Source organism: Tursiops truncatus, chromosome 11 (genome assembly GCF_011762595.2).
Source record: "Tursiops truncatus isolate mTurTru1 chromosome 11, mTurTru1.mat.Y, whole genome shotgun sequence".
In the NCBI taxonomy this organism is placed as follows: Eukaryota; Metazoa; Chordata; class Mammalia; order Artiodactyla; family Delphinidae; genus Tursiops; species Tursiops truncatus.
Window position 1 is genome coordinate 6,330,794 of NC_047044.1, and position 17,251 is coordinate 6,348,044.

The window sequence follows — 17,251 nt, forward strand, 5'->3', positions numbered from 1 at the left end:
CGAGGAGTTTGGGTCTTGGAGCATGAGCTGCCCATTCTCCTTGCTTGGTGCCTGCAATAAACAATGTGCTTTCCTTCACCACAACCCAGTGTCAGTAAACTGGCTTTGTTGTGCAGCGGGCAAGCAGACCCAAGTTCAGTTTGGTGACAAGTGCACTGCCTGAGCATATACGGATTGGTGGAAGTCAGATAAGACTGGGAATTCCGTGGTGGCCCAGTGAGTAAGACTCCGTGCTCCCAATGCAGATCCCTGGTCGGGGAACTAGATCCCGCATGTATGCCACAACTAAGAAGCCCGCATGCTGCAACTAAAAGATCCTGCAGGCCGCAACTAAAGATCCCATGTGCTGCAACTAAGACCTGGCACAGCCAAAATAAATTGATTAATTAATTTTTTAAAAAAAGCAGATAAGGTTGCTCATGAGTCCATGAGCTCATTTTCAAAAGTATCTGACCTGTACAGAAATGGCATGTCTGAGATAGTGTTCACTTTGTAAGTTGCCTGCCATTCCAGTTCTACAAGGATCAAGCCAATAGCCACTGCAGTCACCCACTGACAGTGTACCTGAGGGGAATTCAGGATGGTGAAAAACAGGAATCATTCTGTCCTTTGGATACTGGCCCTGAGATAGTTAAGATACACAACTAAGGAAAAATTTCAGTAACCCCAGATTCTTGTTATCTTCCCATACAGAGAAAAGCACTAAAATCATTAACTTGAGATGTCTGTTTTTGTGATTCCCAGTAATCTTTTGACGTTCAACTACATGTTTTTTTCCAGCCCCCCTCCCCAATTCATATATATCCTGGCTCCTCCCTCACCTCTTTGGAACAGTACATCAAGGCTATCTGAAAGGCTGTCTCCTGGGTTAGAGTCCTCAGGAAGACACTGAATAAATTCAACTCAGCTCTTACATTGTGTGTGTGTGTTGTTGTTTTTTTAAGTCAGCAATTTGTTTTCTTTTCAGCACTAACTAAAGTCCACCAGGGCAAGGATGAGATCTGTGCTTATTCTAACTTTGTGATTCATCATATGACTATGTAAACATGTCTGGTTTTTCCTAGAGTGGCACTTGGCTTTCAGCAAGCTCCTGTCCGACTGGATGGACTAAATAAACTAAATGTTGTCTCACTTGGCCAGAGCCACACCAGGATATCCCCATAAGACACAGATGGCAAGGACAGTACCCAGAGGGCGACGTGGGCCTGCCTGTTGGCTGGGCCCTTCTTTCGAAGCTCTTCTGTGTTCTATTATGCTCAGATCTGAAGCAATGAATTTCTGCCTACCCTCCTTTGAGAGCAAGAGGATTTCCTATCCTCTTCAGGATTTGGTATTACTAGATTTTGCTTCTACTCCTGGCAGCAATGGATCTTTGCTTGCAGCCTGAGGGAGAGTGAATTTCCTGCTTCTGCTTTCTAAGAGAGAAGGGAAGCGGGTGGGGTTTTGTGCCCACCCCCCAAAAGTTGGGTGCCTGCCCTACCAAGGGGTTTCTCTCTGATGTCAGAGATCTCTGTCTCCATCTTTCTCATGAAGAAAGATTTCTGATGGAGGTTTATGGAAAAGAGCTTGTGAATGAATGTAAACTCTTCTTGTTTCTGAGGCTTCTAGCTATTCCAAATTGACATGCTAGCCCATGCTTGGCCTCTAAGAATTCATTAAAATTTTAACTGATTTCCTCTTGCCCACTTGTATGGCAGCCACCTCTTTCCCCTGTGCTTTGCCAAAGGTGAAAGAGCTCTTTGTTCCAAGTGTGTTTGGAGAGGCTAGGCTCTCTTTGGAATTCAGTTTACTTGGTTGCTTTGCTCTCAGCTCTCTGATGGGCTCAAGAGAAGTTATGATTTTAAAGGTTATCCAGCCTTTTCTCATTATTATGTTAGGAGTGACGTTCTTTGCAGCTTTCTACATTCTAAGCCCATTCCACGCATACTTACTGAATGCATACTATGTGCCAGGCTTTGTTCTAGGTGCTGGGGATAGAGAGATATAGAGAGATATATAGATATAGATATATATATATCTATACAGAGAGAGAGAGAGAGAGAGAGAGAGAGAGAGATGCAATACATCTGATCTCAAAAAGTTTATATTCAGCTGAGGGGAGTATTACACATTATGGCCTTAGGTGATAATAAGTTCTATGAAGAACGCTTAAGCAGATGATAGAAAAGAGAAAGATGGGTGTACAAATGGTATTTTTTTTTTGGGTGTGTGTGTCCCCTTATGCCCCAACTAGTGTAGATACTGTCTACACTTCATTGCACTTTTTTTCTTCTTCTCAGGGATCTCTATACTGGAGACTGGAGTAGACAATATCCTGAATCTGATATATAACTTGGTAAGAAGATTTCAACTCCAAATAGTAAATGGGACCATCATTCCCATTCCCATCAGAAAGCACAGGACTCATAAACATGCCAGGTATTCTGTGTAGGGTCAAACCCGTACCTAGGGACACAAAGTACAGGGGTATGTGTATATATATATATTTATTTATTTATTTATTTATATAATTTTTTTTTTTTTTCCCAGTACGCGGGCCTCTCACTGCTGTGGCCTCTCCCGCTGCGGAGCACAGGCTCCGGACGCGCAGGCTCCGCGGCCATGGCTCACGGGCCCAGCCGCTCCGCGGCATGTGGGATCTCCCCGGACCGGGGCATGAACCTGTGTCCCCTGCATCAGCAGGTAGGCTCTCAACCACTGCGCCACCAGGGAAGCCCGGTATGTATATACTTTGACTCAGTACAAGGCAGAACTTTCAGTCACAGCTGAAACTTACTGTAAAAGTAACTTACTGTTCTGGAAGGTAATACATTTCCCTTCCTTGGAATAGTTCCAACCCTGCAAGCTTCCAACTTCCCTGAGGGCATCTAACCAGACAGGTTGAAAGACCACTGCCAAAGCCTTTCCCAGGGCTTCACTGGGAAGCTGCTCTCCTGTACTGCTCAGCACTGATTCCGCATCTCTCACCCCACTGCACAGAGGAGCAAACCCAGCTTTAGAGACGTGATCTGACCAAGGTCACAGAGCTGGGAAGGAGCTGGCTGGAGTGAGCTTGGAGCCAAGGTGTTGCATTTGACTCCAAAACCTGTTATCCTTCTCCTGACCCGCGGAACCTCAGGTGACACCTAGTGGCTCCACACCCACTAAGGCAAAACAGGCACCGTTCTCCAAGCGTTTAAACCCTCCAGCTAGTAATGTCAGCCGAAGGGTAGGAAAGGGCCAGCTTCTTTTCTTGTCTATATTCATCTGATTTGACTGAGCGCCTTTTGCCTCAGAAGAACTGCTGACTCTCTCACTGACATAACCCAAACTGATCCTTTTCGCCATAGGACGCCTCCCACCAGGGCTCAGGCGACTAGCGAAAATCCGGCTCCTGGACTGAGTCCTCGGGTGTGGGGAGCCGGCGGGGAGGCCCTTGCCCCGCAAGTTTCCTCCTTTGCCACTTGGAGTGACAGGTTCTGCCGCTCTCACGGGGAGGAGGTGAGAGGACCTTGGCCGAGGAAGCAGTCCGTCAGCCGAAGCGGCGGTGGCTCGACCAGCCGTGCGCGCAGGTACAAACCCAACCCGGACCGAGCTTCGCCACTTACTGCCGGGAGTGGAGGCCCGGCGGAGACCTGGAGGAAGCGCGCGAGCCTCCTGCGTAGGAACCGGGGCGGGGCCTGAGTGGGAGGAGCCAGTGGCACTGTTAAGCGAGGGCCACTGGGGAGAGTGGCGCGTGCGCTCCGGCAGTGGGCGGGGACATCGAGAGGCCCGGTCTGATCGTCACGGGCAGCCCCGCCCTTCGGCCATCGTCTACCTCCCGGAGGCGGCAACCGCTCCTACTCTGCCCTTCCCGGTTGGCGGGGCCAGCTGCGCCTCGTTTCTTTGGTGACCATGGGGGACCCCAGCAAGCAGGACATCCTGACCATCTTCAAGCGCCTCCGGTCGGTGCCCACCAACAAGGTAACGGCCGCCGGGCGTGTTCAGGCTTGCTTGGCATCCCTGCCGGACCCTGCGGGAGGCCCCTGCGGCGCCAGTGGCCGCGGCCGCGGGAGGAGGAGTCGGCCCGGCCTGTGACACGTCGCACTGTGCGGCCGCAGCGGCTGGGCCTCGCCTGGGTCCGGACTGTGCGCCGCCCCGCAGCTTCAGCAAGGGAGGGGCGGGGTAGGGGGCGCACCCCAGGGTCCGAGGCAGGGCGGGCACCTGGGAGTCCTGGGGGCGGGAGGCGAGAGCATCTGGGGGTCCCGGGGGCGGACCCTTGTGGGCTCCTAACACCGGGCCGGGGAACTTACGGGGGTCGGAGGCGGCTTTTGGTGGGGGCGGAGTGGACACGAGTTCCTGAGAGAGCGGGGGGCGAGCTCGGGGGCCCGAGGGAGGGCTAGGGGGCGTACCCGCGGCTCCTGCGACTGGGGGCGGAGACCACAGGCCACCTATGACCCAGCCGGGAAGCATGCGCCGGGCCAGAAACTCCAGCTGGTAGCGCTGGGCGCTCGGGGAAACTCGGCTCGCCACCTCCCTGCCTCCGAGCTCACCTCTGAAGCTCCTCAGGGAAGCTGTGTCCTCTGGTGGCAGCCTCAGTTTCCCTGTCTGATAAAGCTGCTAAGTGATCACTGCTAAGTGGCTTCGCGCTCTTGTCTCTTGCTAAGAAAGCCCACCACAGACCCCTTTCCCTTCCTTCCCTTTTGCCTCTCTCTTTGGAGATAGGGGTTTTCCTTTTTTTTTTTATCTCCAGAGACTGTCCCTTCCCCCCACCCATGACTCTTAACAACTTTTCGCTACTGGCTGGAGATGTGGTGACACATCGGGCTAAAGTGACACCCTCTGCTGAGGATCACAGGTCAGAGTGGAACCTGGACAGTGCAAAGGGCCGTCGTGTCAGCATGGACTCTGTGTGCCATGACATGATGGCATAGAAAGAAAGTCCCAGAGTTTTACAAAACTTAGATGTCTTTGTTTTAGGTCTAGGTGGAGGGGAGCCCATGTTTTTACAGCCTAAGAGAAGTGAGCAAGGAAACAGTTTATAGGAGTTGATATCTGATGAACGTAGGAAAGTCAGGAGGGGAAAGAGTTTCCAGGAATTCTCCAGTGCCGATTTCTTTGCTATTTTCTTGACTTTCGAATTTAGGTTAATCTGTTTATAAAGAGGGGTTGATGTAAACTAGACCAGATTAGTATCTGCAGTTAGCAGTGTAGAAACTATACATTTTTTGGTCTGCTTTATCTCAGAAACCCAACATATATTCTCTTTGACTGAATTCATCAAAAGATGTCCCTTTTAAATTAGAAGTCAGTGTCTTTATACCAAGAACACTTTTGAGGGACATGTGTGGGCTTGCTTGTAAATTGTTATCCAGACCCTGGGACTTCCTGTCACCTTGGGCAGGTTACTTGACTACTTTGTACCTTATTTTCCTCATCTGAAAATGAGACATGAGCTAGATCTAATTCAGAGAGTTATTGTGAGGATTAAATGAGAAAATCCAAGAAAAGCACTTAGAGCAGTACCTGTATATACTGGCCCTCAATACATGTCAGCAATTTTTTGTTGTTATTATTATTTTAATTATGAACAACACACTTGTAGAAAATTTTATATTCTGTAGTAGGATTCATAAAAGCATCGAGCAAAAATATTTTCTGGTAGTGTTCCACAGTCTTGTGCTACATTTCTTTTTTTTTTTTCTTTTTTTGCTGTACGCGGGCCTCTCACTGTTGTGGCCTCTCCCGTTGCGGAGCACAGGCTCCGGACGTGCAGGCTCAGCGGCCATGGCTCACGGGCCCAGCCGCTCTGCGGCATGTGGGATCTTCCCGGACCGGGGCACAAACCCGTGTCTCCTGCATCAGCAGGCGGACTCTCAACCACTGCGCCACCAGGGAAGCCCTGTGCTACATTTCTTGATTAAGACTTTTTATTTGATTGTTAATAAGAAACCATTATCTAAGCAAAGATGAAAACTAGTTTTAATGATGTGGAAGAGTTAATAAGCATTTTTAAAGTGAGATGGTTAAAAAGAGCTCTAAGACACACAAGACAGGAAAGTACTTAAAGAAAAACACCTCAATTTGCTTTTAGAATGTGGTGTCCAGTTTTCCCTCTCATGTATGATGGCTCTTTACTCTGGATCAAAGGTTTTAACTCAAAGGGCCAGTTTTCTAGTTTGTGAAATCCTCCCTTGTCTCTGCTCTTCCCTTAGTGTTATATTGATTGTTTGAGTTATTCAGCAAATATTCATTCAGCAAATACCAGTTAAGCACCTGCAGCATGCCGGGCACTGCAGAGCACTGAGGATGTACTGATGGAAAAAGAGACAGGCTCCTGCCTTCAGGAAGCATACGGTCTGTCTAGTGCCTGGAGGACAGATAAAGGGCTGCCTGGCGGGGTAAGAGACAGTGTAGTGAAGGGGTGACGAGTACACTCCGGGGCAGACTGCCCGGGGTCCAGTCTCTGTGATGCCATGTCTTAGCTATGACACTTAACTTCATGTGTCCTTAGTTTTCTCTAACACGGGGATGAAAACTGGCGCTATATACTCTGCAGGGAACTTGAAATGTGCAAAGTGAACATGCAGGGCCCTTGTTTCAAAAGTACTAAGAATTTCAAGATGAGACAGCAGAGCATTAACCACCTATGGGCGCTTCTGTGTGCGGTGTCCTGTGTGACTGCGTCGATCACACACAGGCCCGGAAGCTGGCCCAGATGGGCATAAGAACAGTACCTTCTTATAGGGTTGTTATCAAGATTCTGTTGGCCAACAGCAGTGCCTGACATGGAGCAAACACTCAATATTAGCTGTGATTTCTATAGTAATTATTCTGACCATGTAGCAAAACAAATTGTTCGTCCCAAACTACTTTTTATCACCATAAGAACTGATACTCTGCTTAGAAGACCATATCTCCACTTGCCCATCAAAACAAAATGGAGTCCCTGCTCCAGCAGAGAGCCAGACTTGGATTTCGAACTGCCCTCTGACCTCAGATCCCACGGGGCCCAGTCTCAGCTCGTGAGCTCTTCTACCACCTGTATTTGCATTTGGTGCCTGCTTTGTGCCAGGCTCAGTGCTCAGCGCTCAGCTCAGGTGAACAAGGCCCCAGCCCTCACAGAGCTGCATTCTGCAATTCCTCATCTGTTTTTTTTTTTTCAGGAGAAAGAAGGATTATTTATTTATTTTTGGCTGCCTTGGGTCTTCCTGTGCCGCGTGCAGGTTTTCTCTAGTTGTGGCGAGTGGTGCATGGGCTTCCCATTGCGGTGGCTTCTCTTGTTGCAGAGCACGGGCTCTAGGCACGCGGGCTTCAGTAGTTGTGGCACGTGGGCTCAGTAGTTGCGGCTCGCGGGCTCTAGCATGCAGGCTCAGTAGCTGTGGCGCACGGGCTTAGTTGCTCCGCGGCAATGTGGGATCTTCCCGGACCAGGGCTCGAACCCGTGTCTCCTGCATTGTGGAATGGATTCTTAACCACTGCACCACCAGGGGAGTCCAGAAATGGATTTATTTAGAGAGATACATATTCTGTAGGCTGAACATGGTCTGTCTCAAAAGGCGAGAACGGCCTTGGGAGAAACATACTCCAGACAAGAGTGCGGGCCGTCTCGGAAGGCAAGAGGCCTGCAATTCCTCATCTTAGTTGGTGGGTCAGGAGGATTCTGAGGCCACTTGTTAGAAGCCCCGCTGCTGTCTTTTCGTAACCAGCCTTGCGACCACCTTGGGAGTGATTCTCAGACTTGCCTGCTCTGGGCTGTGTGCGCCCAACCTCTGGGTCGTGTCCCTGCACAGGGCCATTTCCTGCACAGGCTTTTGCCCCTTCTGCCCTTTTAGACTCTATTCTTGACATCCCACATGCCACTTGGGCCCTGTCTAGAAAACTTTTTGCATCCTGTCCTTGCTTACTAAGGTTCAACATTATAACTAGTTGTCTTGCCCGCTGGGACTGCTAGACTGGGCTCCACGCGGGCTGACTCTTCCCAGGCCACTTTTGTACGTGCACTCTGTGTGTGTCGGGGGCGTACTGATAGTGACAGCTGTTAGCTAAGTGAGTGAGGGATCACAGTGTCCTCTTGCAGAGGGGCGGCACCTTTGGCAGAGTCAGGCCCACTGTTTGGCATCCCAGGGGTGGGCATTCCTTACTCTCATGGCTGTTACCACAGGGCATCTTCATTTCCGTGCCCTTTACTCCCACTTCAGTGGCCTGTCCGGGGCGGGGGTAGGGGGAGATGGGGAGACTCAGCAAGCGTTCGTGGAGTCAGTGCCGCCATCCACTTCTTAATACCTCAGCCTCTGCCACAGTGCCTGGCACGTAGCAGGCAGTCAGTAAACACTGGAGTGAATGCCTGGTGCCTCTCGTGTCAACTGTCAGCCCTCTAATCCTGCCTGCTTATTGTGAACCTGTCACCATGAGGGGCTTTGGAAAATCCACGCGTGTTTTCACGCTTGTATTGCCCTCAAAAGGCCAGAAGCGAGCTTGCTTTCCTTTTTTTTTTTTGGCCACACTGCATGGTATGTGGGATCTTAGTTCCCTGACCAGGGTTTGAACCGCTCCCCCCTGCATTGGAAGCGTGGTGTCTTAACCACTGGACTGCCAGGGAAGTCCCCAGATCTTTCTTGATGGTTCTAGTTGAGACAACCTTCACATAGGTGGCTCTGCCTATAAAGCATACCTAAAAGATGGGGGCTTTTAAAAAACCTCCTATTCGTGGAATTTTTTTTTTTGCAATATGCGGGCCTCTCACTGTTGTGGCCTCTCCCACTGCGGAGCACAGGCTCCGGACACGCAGGCTCAGCGGCCATGGCTCACGGGCCCAGCCGCTCCGCGGCATGTGGGATCCTCCCGGACTGGGGCACGAACCCGCATCCCCTGCGTTGGCAGGCGGACTCTCAACCACTGCGCCACCAGGGAAACATATTCGTGGAATTTTTACCACTCTGTTGTGCTGATGTTAATTAATTACAAATATTAATTCCGTGACAAGCACTGTGTATTTTAAAGTACTTTTGTGTCCTGTTATCAGATGAAGAATGTTTGACTTCAGTGTTGAGGGGGCTGGTGCTAATTTTTGAGCTGGTAATAAGTTTTATACGTTGTTCATTTGACTAACATGTATTTCCTGAATGCTTTGTATGGGTAGATCACTATTTTTCAGGCTCTGTGGGAGATGAAAAAACACACAGAAAACATTTATTGAGCGTTAGCCACGTCCGAGCTCTGTGCAGATGCAGGCGGAAGGCAAGGTGAGGGAAGGGCCCCCAACGCTGCAGGAGCTCCGAGCTGTGCAGGAGGGGGCCCACTCCTTGGACGTGAGCTGTGTGTCTGAGTAATAACAGTGACCTGGACAGAGTGGAAGGGGCAGAGGTCATGAAGGACACGGCATTTCACGCAGGAACAGCTCTCTCTATTAGCATCTATTGTGGAGCTCAGCATCTTAAAACAACAAACACAAGTTGTCTCACACAGGTTCTGAGGGCCAGGAATCTGGGGGTGGCTCAGTTAGCTAAAATATAGTTTTATTTTTTCTGGAAAACAATTCAAAACAAGTCTATTATTTGTGGAATTTTTAACTGTCCTGTTGTCCTGGCTCTAATTACTCATAAGTATTCATTTCCACAACAAGCACTGTGTATTCTAAAGTACGTTTGTGCTCCTGTTATCAGGTGAGGAATGTTGACTTTAGTCAGTGCTGAGGAAGGAAGGCTCAGGGCTTCTCAGGAGGCTGGGGCCCCCACTCCAAGCTCACTCACGTGGTGGTCAGCCGGCCTCCGCTCCTCACTGGCTGTTGGACTAAAGGCCTCAGTTCCTCTCCACGTGGCTCTCCCCACTGGGCGACCCAGTGTCCTCAAGACATGGCACCTGGCGTCCCCCAGAGCCAGTGATCTGGGGGGAGAGCGAGAGAGAGAAAGGAAGCCTCAGGGTCTTTTACGACCTCACCCCGGAAGGGACGCGCCAGCACTTCTGCCATATCATTGGTCACACGGGCCTCCTGGGCAAATCGAGGGTGGGGGTTACATGAGGGGGTCAGTACCTGGAGGGCAGGATCCAGGGCAGCATCCAGGGGGCTGTCTTCCTCTGGCTGGGGAGAGGAGAAATGTGCACAGACGCCTGACATTTGGTAGAGCCACTGCCCAGGGGACAGTAAGGCCTTGGGCCTTTCCTGCAGGGGACATCGCTGTCTAGCGTTCATGCATGTGAGTGGCAGGAACCCTGCCGATGCTTCATGCATGAGTCATGTTTGAGGCAATAAACACATCTAAGCTCTCTTCACTACGCATACTACGTACTGTTATAATAGATATACAAAAATATATAACATATAATTAATGCATTATATTAATAGTCTATTGATATATAATTATATAATACAGTAACATTATAATAATAAAAGAAATAGAAATTTGAGGTTTAAAAAAAAAATCTAGGTGAGATATTTTTCTAATAACCAGTTTGTTTATCTATTATTCTTTTTTTTTTTGCTGTACTGTGCAGCTTGTGGGATCTTAGTTCCCCCACCAGGGATTGAACCTGGGCTCTGGCAGTGAAAATGCTGAGTCCTAACCACTGGACTGCCAGGGAATTCCCTCTAATAATCAGTTTGAATTGTAAAGATTAAGCAGCTTTGAAGCCACATCCTGTACTGTCCTATAGGGTGGCTCATTTGGCTGATAAGAATCGATGAATAACTGAATTTTGAAATTTTCTTTCAGGTGTGTTTTGACTGCGGTGCCAAGAATCCCAGCTGGGCCAGCATCACTTATGGGGTGTTCCTGTGCATCGACTGCTCGGGGTCACACCGGTCGCTTGGTGTCCACCTGAGTTTTATTCGGTAAGGGGAACTTTCCTCACTGGGGGTGGGAGTGATTACCTCGTTACGTGGGTCTCTCTCCCCTTTTCCTTTATGTTTGCTTTGACGTCAAGTAAAATGAGAGGTTGATTATGAGTCATGGAGATTTAAATCTTGTGTAATTGAGTAAACTCGGAAAATGAATTATTTTCTACTTGGTGGCTGTGCTGTAGAGCTTGGTGTGAGAGGAAGCAGTGTTGAAGCCACAGTCAGAACAGAAGCCTTGAGGCAGCATCTCCTTTTCCTTTCTTGTCTCTGATAATTAGCAGCACATAGGAGTCTTGCTCTGATGCCTCCTGGGGGAAGGGGTCTCTGTTGCTCCTCCAGGTGGACAGTCACTGCAGGTGGCGGGAGACCCTCGTCAGATCAGGGCTGCGCCCCCAGCAAAATCCGGCAGCTCAGCCTCCAACGACACTTATAGCAGAGCCCGAGGGAATGATTTTTGCATGAATTTCAGTGGCAGTTTCAAATGTTTGCAATGTGAAAGACGTGGGCTGCCTGGACCCCTCTGGCTAGTCCCTATCTCTGCTCTGACCTCTTGGTAGTAGCCTTTCTGGGGCCTTTGTGGCCATCAGAGAAAGATGCCCCCTCTGGACACAGTCCCACAGTCCAGTAGGAGGCTGGAAGTACAGGGGCACCTCTGAGCAGTCGTGGCTCAGATCTCTGTACGGCTGGCCTCCCCAGGTCAGCTCACCTGTTTCCCTGCCAGTTCTTTTTCCAGGGAAGGAGCCAGCTAGGCAGGCAGGCTGTTTGAAATCATGGCAAGCAGTTTTATTTTATATTATGACTTAAGGAATACTGATACTACAGTGTGATTACCATAAAGAGCATTTGTTCCTGTAGGGTAAAATCTATGATAATTTGTAACGAGATATTTTGTATCCTGGCGCAAAAACTATACAGTAATAATAACAACATAACTTTCTTTTTTTTTAAACATATTTTTGGCTGCATTGGGTCTTCGTTGCGGCGCACGGGCTTCTCGTTGCAGTGGCTTGTCTTGTTGTGGAGCACGGGCTCTAGGTGCACAGGCTCAGTAGTTGTGGCACACAGGTTTAGTTGCTCCGCGGCATGTGGGATCTTCCTGGACCAGGGCTCGAACCCGTGTCCCCTGCATTGGCAGGCAGATTCTTAACCACTGCGCCACCAGGGAAGTCCCCATAACTTTCTTTTCAATGGATTAACTGAAGAAAACTTTATGTACTTTGTTGAGTTCTTTTTTTCAGAAATCAGTTTATCAAAGCAAAATGGGCTAAATGTTATTATAGCCATAGAACTCCATAGGTCATGATTTAGAAAAGGGAATTCTCTTGGGTGTTCCTACTACTTCCAGAATATCTGTCAGTTTCCTGTCTTCTTTTCTTTTTTCTTAGATTCTGGACCCAGGATATTTTTAATACACTCTCCTGACCTTGTCTCTTTTTGAAATGTGGAGGGATTTGGTTGCCAGGGCAAGTTTATTCTTCATGTACTTTTTCCCCCAGGTCAGTTGTCCCCAGTTAGCACGTGGTGACCCACTCTGTCCAGAGGTCGCGATGCCTAGACTGAGGCGATGCGTAGTGTGTTGTCTTCCTTTCTCTCTCACTGTGCTCTTTCCCTCTTCCTCTCTGCGAGGTCCCACCCATCAGAACCTGGCCCTCCCTTTTCCTCACCACTACAGCACAACACCAGCTTAAACCGTTCCAGGAAATCAGGTGGTTTTCTGACGTGTTCCCCAGCTGAGGGAAGGGCTGCCTGAGAGCCTGATGAGGCTGGACAGCAGGGCCTGTTTGGGATGTTGCAGGTTTAATCACTACCCTTTTAAAAGTTAGATAAATATAACTGTATGAATCATGATGCTTATAAATGATTCAAGAACAACTGTTTAAAAAAAAAATCACTGTACATATAACCCAAGGGCAACAGTCTAGGATTTGGGCAGGAGAAAGTCAAGGATGATGAGGGTGCTAAGGATTTTCTTTTCATGAGGCGGAGGGCTGCTCTTTAAACATTTTTTATTGATTAAAAAATTTACAGGGCTTCCCTGGTGGCGCAGTGGTTGAGAGTCTGCCTGCCGATGCAGGGGACACGGGTTCGTGCCCCGGTCCGGGAGGATCCCACGTGCCGTGGAGCGGCTGGGCCTGTGAGCCATGGCCGCTGAGCCTGCGCGTCTAGAGCCTGTGCTCCACAACGGGAGAGGCCACAGCAGTGAGAGGCCCGCGTACCGCAAAAAAAAAAATTTACAAACATTAGTTCACTGCGGAAAAAAATCCAAACAGTCCCAGAGTATATGAAGTAGGAAGTGAAAGTCCCTGCTCTAGAACCCCCTTCCCCTCTCCTTCCTCTCCCCGTGCTAGCTGGCTGCACACACACGTGCACACACACACACACACAAACACACACAGAGTCCCATTTCCCAGGCATGAACATATTAACAGTTTGGCATGGGTGGAATGTTTATTTAAAAGGAGGTTTTGTGATTTTTTAGTTTTTTTTAAATTAATTTATTTATTTTTGGCTGCGTTGGGTCTTCGTTGCTGCACGCGGTCTTTCTCTAGTTGCGGTGAACGGGGGCCGCTCTTCATTGCGGTGCGTGGGCTTCTCATTGCGGTGGCTTCTCTTGTTGCAGAACATGGGCTCTACGCGCGTGGGCTTCAGTAGTTGTGGCACACGGGCTCAGTAGTTGTGGCACAGGGGCTTAGTTGCTCCGCGGCATGTGGGATCTTCCCGGACCAGGGCTTGAACCCGTGTCCTCTGCATTGGCAGGTGGACTCTCAACCACTGCTCCACCAGGGAAGTCCGGAGGTTTTGTTTTGTTTTGTTTTTAAGTAGAATTTCAAGTCAACGAGTTTACAAAGGGAAAAAAATTTTTAGACTACGGCTTTTGCCAAGCAAAAAGGAAAAGACAGGTTAGGCATCTGCGGAAATGGCAAACTGCGCTGGGAACTGACTGCAGAGTGGACCTGATGGTCTGGCCTCTTCCCACCCTCCAGGCCTCGGAGCTCTTCGCCCAGTGCCTGTGACGCTGAGTGTCCCAGTGCTCCTCTCTCTGGCTCTGTTTATTCTCAAGTTCACCATTAAGTATGTCATGGGGTGTGACAAGTGCAGGGGGTCTCACCCTTGTCACTGTTGGTGGGCTGGGGGTACAAATACAACATAAATAAGAAGATAAACTATAAAGAACATTGATAGAAACAGAGCATGGTGTCTACTTCTGGTTGGAAAATTAGGCAAAGTGTAAAGGAGGAGGTCACATTTGCAGTGAACTTCGAAGGTCTGGTGAGATTTTGATAACGGAGACAAGGTAGGGAAAAAGGAGGGCCGCACTCAGACTTTACGAGAAGATATAGAGGTGGGAAAAAGTGAACTGTTTAGTAGCTAGTTTTTATATGCATAGGAAAATGAGGAGAAATAAGATTCAAAGGGGAAGATCTGCGTGGCCTTGGGAGGGCCAGTCTGGGAGCTTAAACTTTATAGTCCTGAGGCCCTTGGGGGGGTACACGTGGGAAGGGAAGGCTGACGTGAGCCTGGGTGCAGTAGGCACCCCAGAGATTCACAAGGCAGTGCTAGGTGGGTGGTAGGTGTGAGGATGCTGCAGCTTGGCTGCTGGGGGTCTGAATCCCGTTGCCATCCCTAGCTGTTGGCAAGGTGAGCATGTTCCTTACCTCTCTGTGTCTCAGTTTCCTTCCCTTAAAAGTGGAGATGAGAAGGCTTATACTCATCTTAGGGCTTTGGGAGGAGTGAGCAAATGAACTCACATGAATCCTGGCACGTGGCCAGACCCCAGCTTGTTATTTTCGTTTTGTAATTTTTTAATAAATTTATTTATTTTATTTATTTATTTTAAATAAATACCAGTGCTCCCTGGCAACAGTGAGAAGCCCGCGTACCACAAAAAAAAAAAAAAAAACCAACTAAAATTAGAATTAACATATGACCCAACAATCCAACTGCTGGGCATATACCCAGAGAAAACCATAATTCAGAAAGACACATGGGGACTTCCCTGGTGGCATATGGTTAAGAATCCGCCTGCCAATGCAGGGGACACAGGTTCGAGCCTTGGTCCAGGAAGATCCCACATGCTGCAGAGCAGCTGAGCCCGTGCACCACAACTACTGAGCCTGTGAGCCACAACTACTGAGCCCGTGTGCCACAACTACTGAAGCCCATGTGCCTAGAGCCTGTGCTCCGCAACAAGAGAAGCCACTGCAATGAGAAGCCCACGCACCACAACAAAGGGTAGCCCCCGCTCGCTGCAACTAAAGAAAGCCCGAGCACAGCAACAAAGACCCAACACAGCCAAAAGAAAAAGGCACATGCACCCTAATGTTCACTGCCACACTATTTACAATAGCCAGGACATGGAAGCAACCTAAATGTCCATCAACAGAGGAATGGATAAAGAAGATGTGGTACATATATACAATGGAATATTACTTAGCCATAAAAAGGAATGAAATTGTGTCATTTGTAGAGACATAAATGGACCTAGAGACTGATACAGAGTGAAATAAGTCAGAAAGAGAAAAACAAATATCGTATATTAACACATATATGTGGAATCTAGGAAAATGGTATAGATGATCTCATTTGCAAAGCAGAAATAGAGACACAGACATAGAGAACAAACGTATGGACACCAAGGGGGGAAAGGGGGTGGTGGGATGAATTGGGAGATTGGGATTGACATATATAAACTATTGATACTATGTATAAAATAGATAACTAATGAGAACCTACTGTATAACTCAGGGAACTCTACTCAATGCTCTGTGGTGACCTAAATGGAAAGGAAATCCAAAAAAAGAGGGGAGGGACTTCCCTGGTGGCTCAGTGGTTTAGAACCTGCCTGCCAATGCAGGGGACACGGGTTCGGTCTCTGGTCCGGGAAGATCCCACATTCCACGGAGCAAGTAAGCCCGTGTGCCACAACTACTGAGCCCACGTACCACAACTACTGAAGCCTGCGTGCCTAGAGCCCGTGCTCCGCAACAAGAGAAGCCATGGCAATGAGAAGCCCATGCACTGCAATGAAGAGTAGCCCTGCTCGCCACAACTAGAGAAAGCCCCCACGCAGCAACGAAGACCCAACACAGTCAAAAATAAATAAATAAATAAAATAAATTTTTTAAAAAAGGGGATATATGTATACGAATAGCTGATTCACTTTACTGTACAGTAGGAACTAACACAGCATTGTAATAAACTATATTCCAGTAAAAATTAGTTTAAAAAATGTTGTAAGGCAGATTAGCAAATTTGAGTACGTATATCCTCAATTTTAGGACTTTTAAAAATGTTGGGGCTTCCCTGGTGGTAGGGGCTTCCCTGGTGGCGCAGTGGTTGAGAGTCTGCCTGCCGATGCTGGGGACGTGGGTTCATTCCCTGGTCCGGGAGGATCCCACATGCCGCGGAGCGGCTGGGCCCGTGAGCCATGGCTGCTGGGCCTGCGCGTCTGGAGCCTGTGCTCCGCAACAGGAGAGGCCACAACAGTGAGAGGCCCGCGTACCGCAAAAAAAATAAAAATAAAAATAAAAGTTTAAAGTCAGCCCACATTCAGGTACCTATTATGTTCCTGTGCTAGGAGTTGAGAGAAAAATGTGGGACACTCCTGTCCTCTGGAACTTGCCGGTTATAACAGTGTGACAGCGTCTCCACGATGATGGTAATGATGGTGGTGATGAGAATTTTAGCCATGTGGTGTTTACCATGAGCCAGGCACCTTTCAGATATTAGCTTTTTTAATTTCTATGAGAGCAAAATGGATAATACTGTAATTATCCCTACTTTACAGATGAGGAAAGTAAGGTGCAGAGAGGTTAAGTAATTTCTCCAAGGCCGTACAACTCATAATGGCAGAGTTGAGATTTGCACTTTCAGGCTGCCTCCAGAGACTGTGCTGTTAGCTGCCACCCTGTGACCAAGGAGGGTGGGGATGGCACCTAACTCAACTTGAAAATGTGGTGACTAAGCAAGATCTTTCAGGGAAAGGATTTCAGAGCAAGCTATCTAACTTAGTCACCTTGCTTGGTAATCAAATTCTAAAAAGAGATTTTTCTTTTTTTTTTTTTTTTTGCGGTATGCGGTCCTCTCGCTGCTGTGGCCTCTCCCGTTGCGGAGCACAGGCTCCAGACACGCAGGCTCAGCGGCCATGGCCCACAGGTCCAGCCGCCCCGCGGCATGTGGGATCCCCCTGGACCGGGGCACGAACCCGTGTCCCCTGCATCGGCAGGTGGACTCTCAACCACTGCGCCACCAGGGAAGCCCTAAAAAGAGACTTTTTTGTCTTTATAAGAAATCTGTTTCTTATAAAGTATGGTTTAATTTTTACTTTTTATATATTACCATGAAGGCGCTTTGTCCTATGTATATGTAATAATAATATGTATTAGTATTATTATTAATCTTATGGTAGCTATTGGCTTCAAAATAACATCCTAGTATTTACGAAAGTTAAATGAT

At 48.5% G+C, this 17,251-nt stretch overlaps 1 protein-coding gene across 3 annotated transcripts in view; it reads left to right on the forward strand.

Annotated features, from left to right (window-relative positions):
• The first annotated feature begins 3,762 nt into the window (after positions 1-3,762).
• ARFGAP3 (ARF GTPase activating protein 3) overlaps positions 3,763-17,251 on the forward strand; it is a 55,257-nt gene continuing 41,768 nt past the window's right edge. For 2 of the 3 annotated variants that reach the window (XM_019944411.3, XM_019944418.3), the window contains exons 1-2: positions 3,763-3,942; positions 10,671-10,789. In XM_019944411.3, coding sequence (XP_019799970.1) covers positions 3,874-3,942; positions 10,671-10,789 — 188 coding nt within the window. In that variant the 5' untranslated portion in view covers positions 3,763-3,873. The remainder of the gene's footprint in view (positions 3,943-10,670; positions 10,790-17,251) is intronic. The other variant, XM_019944404.3, reaches the window with a different exon arrangement.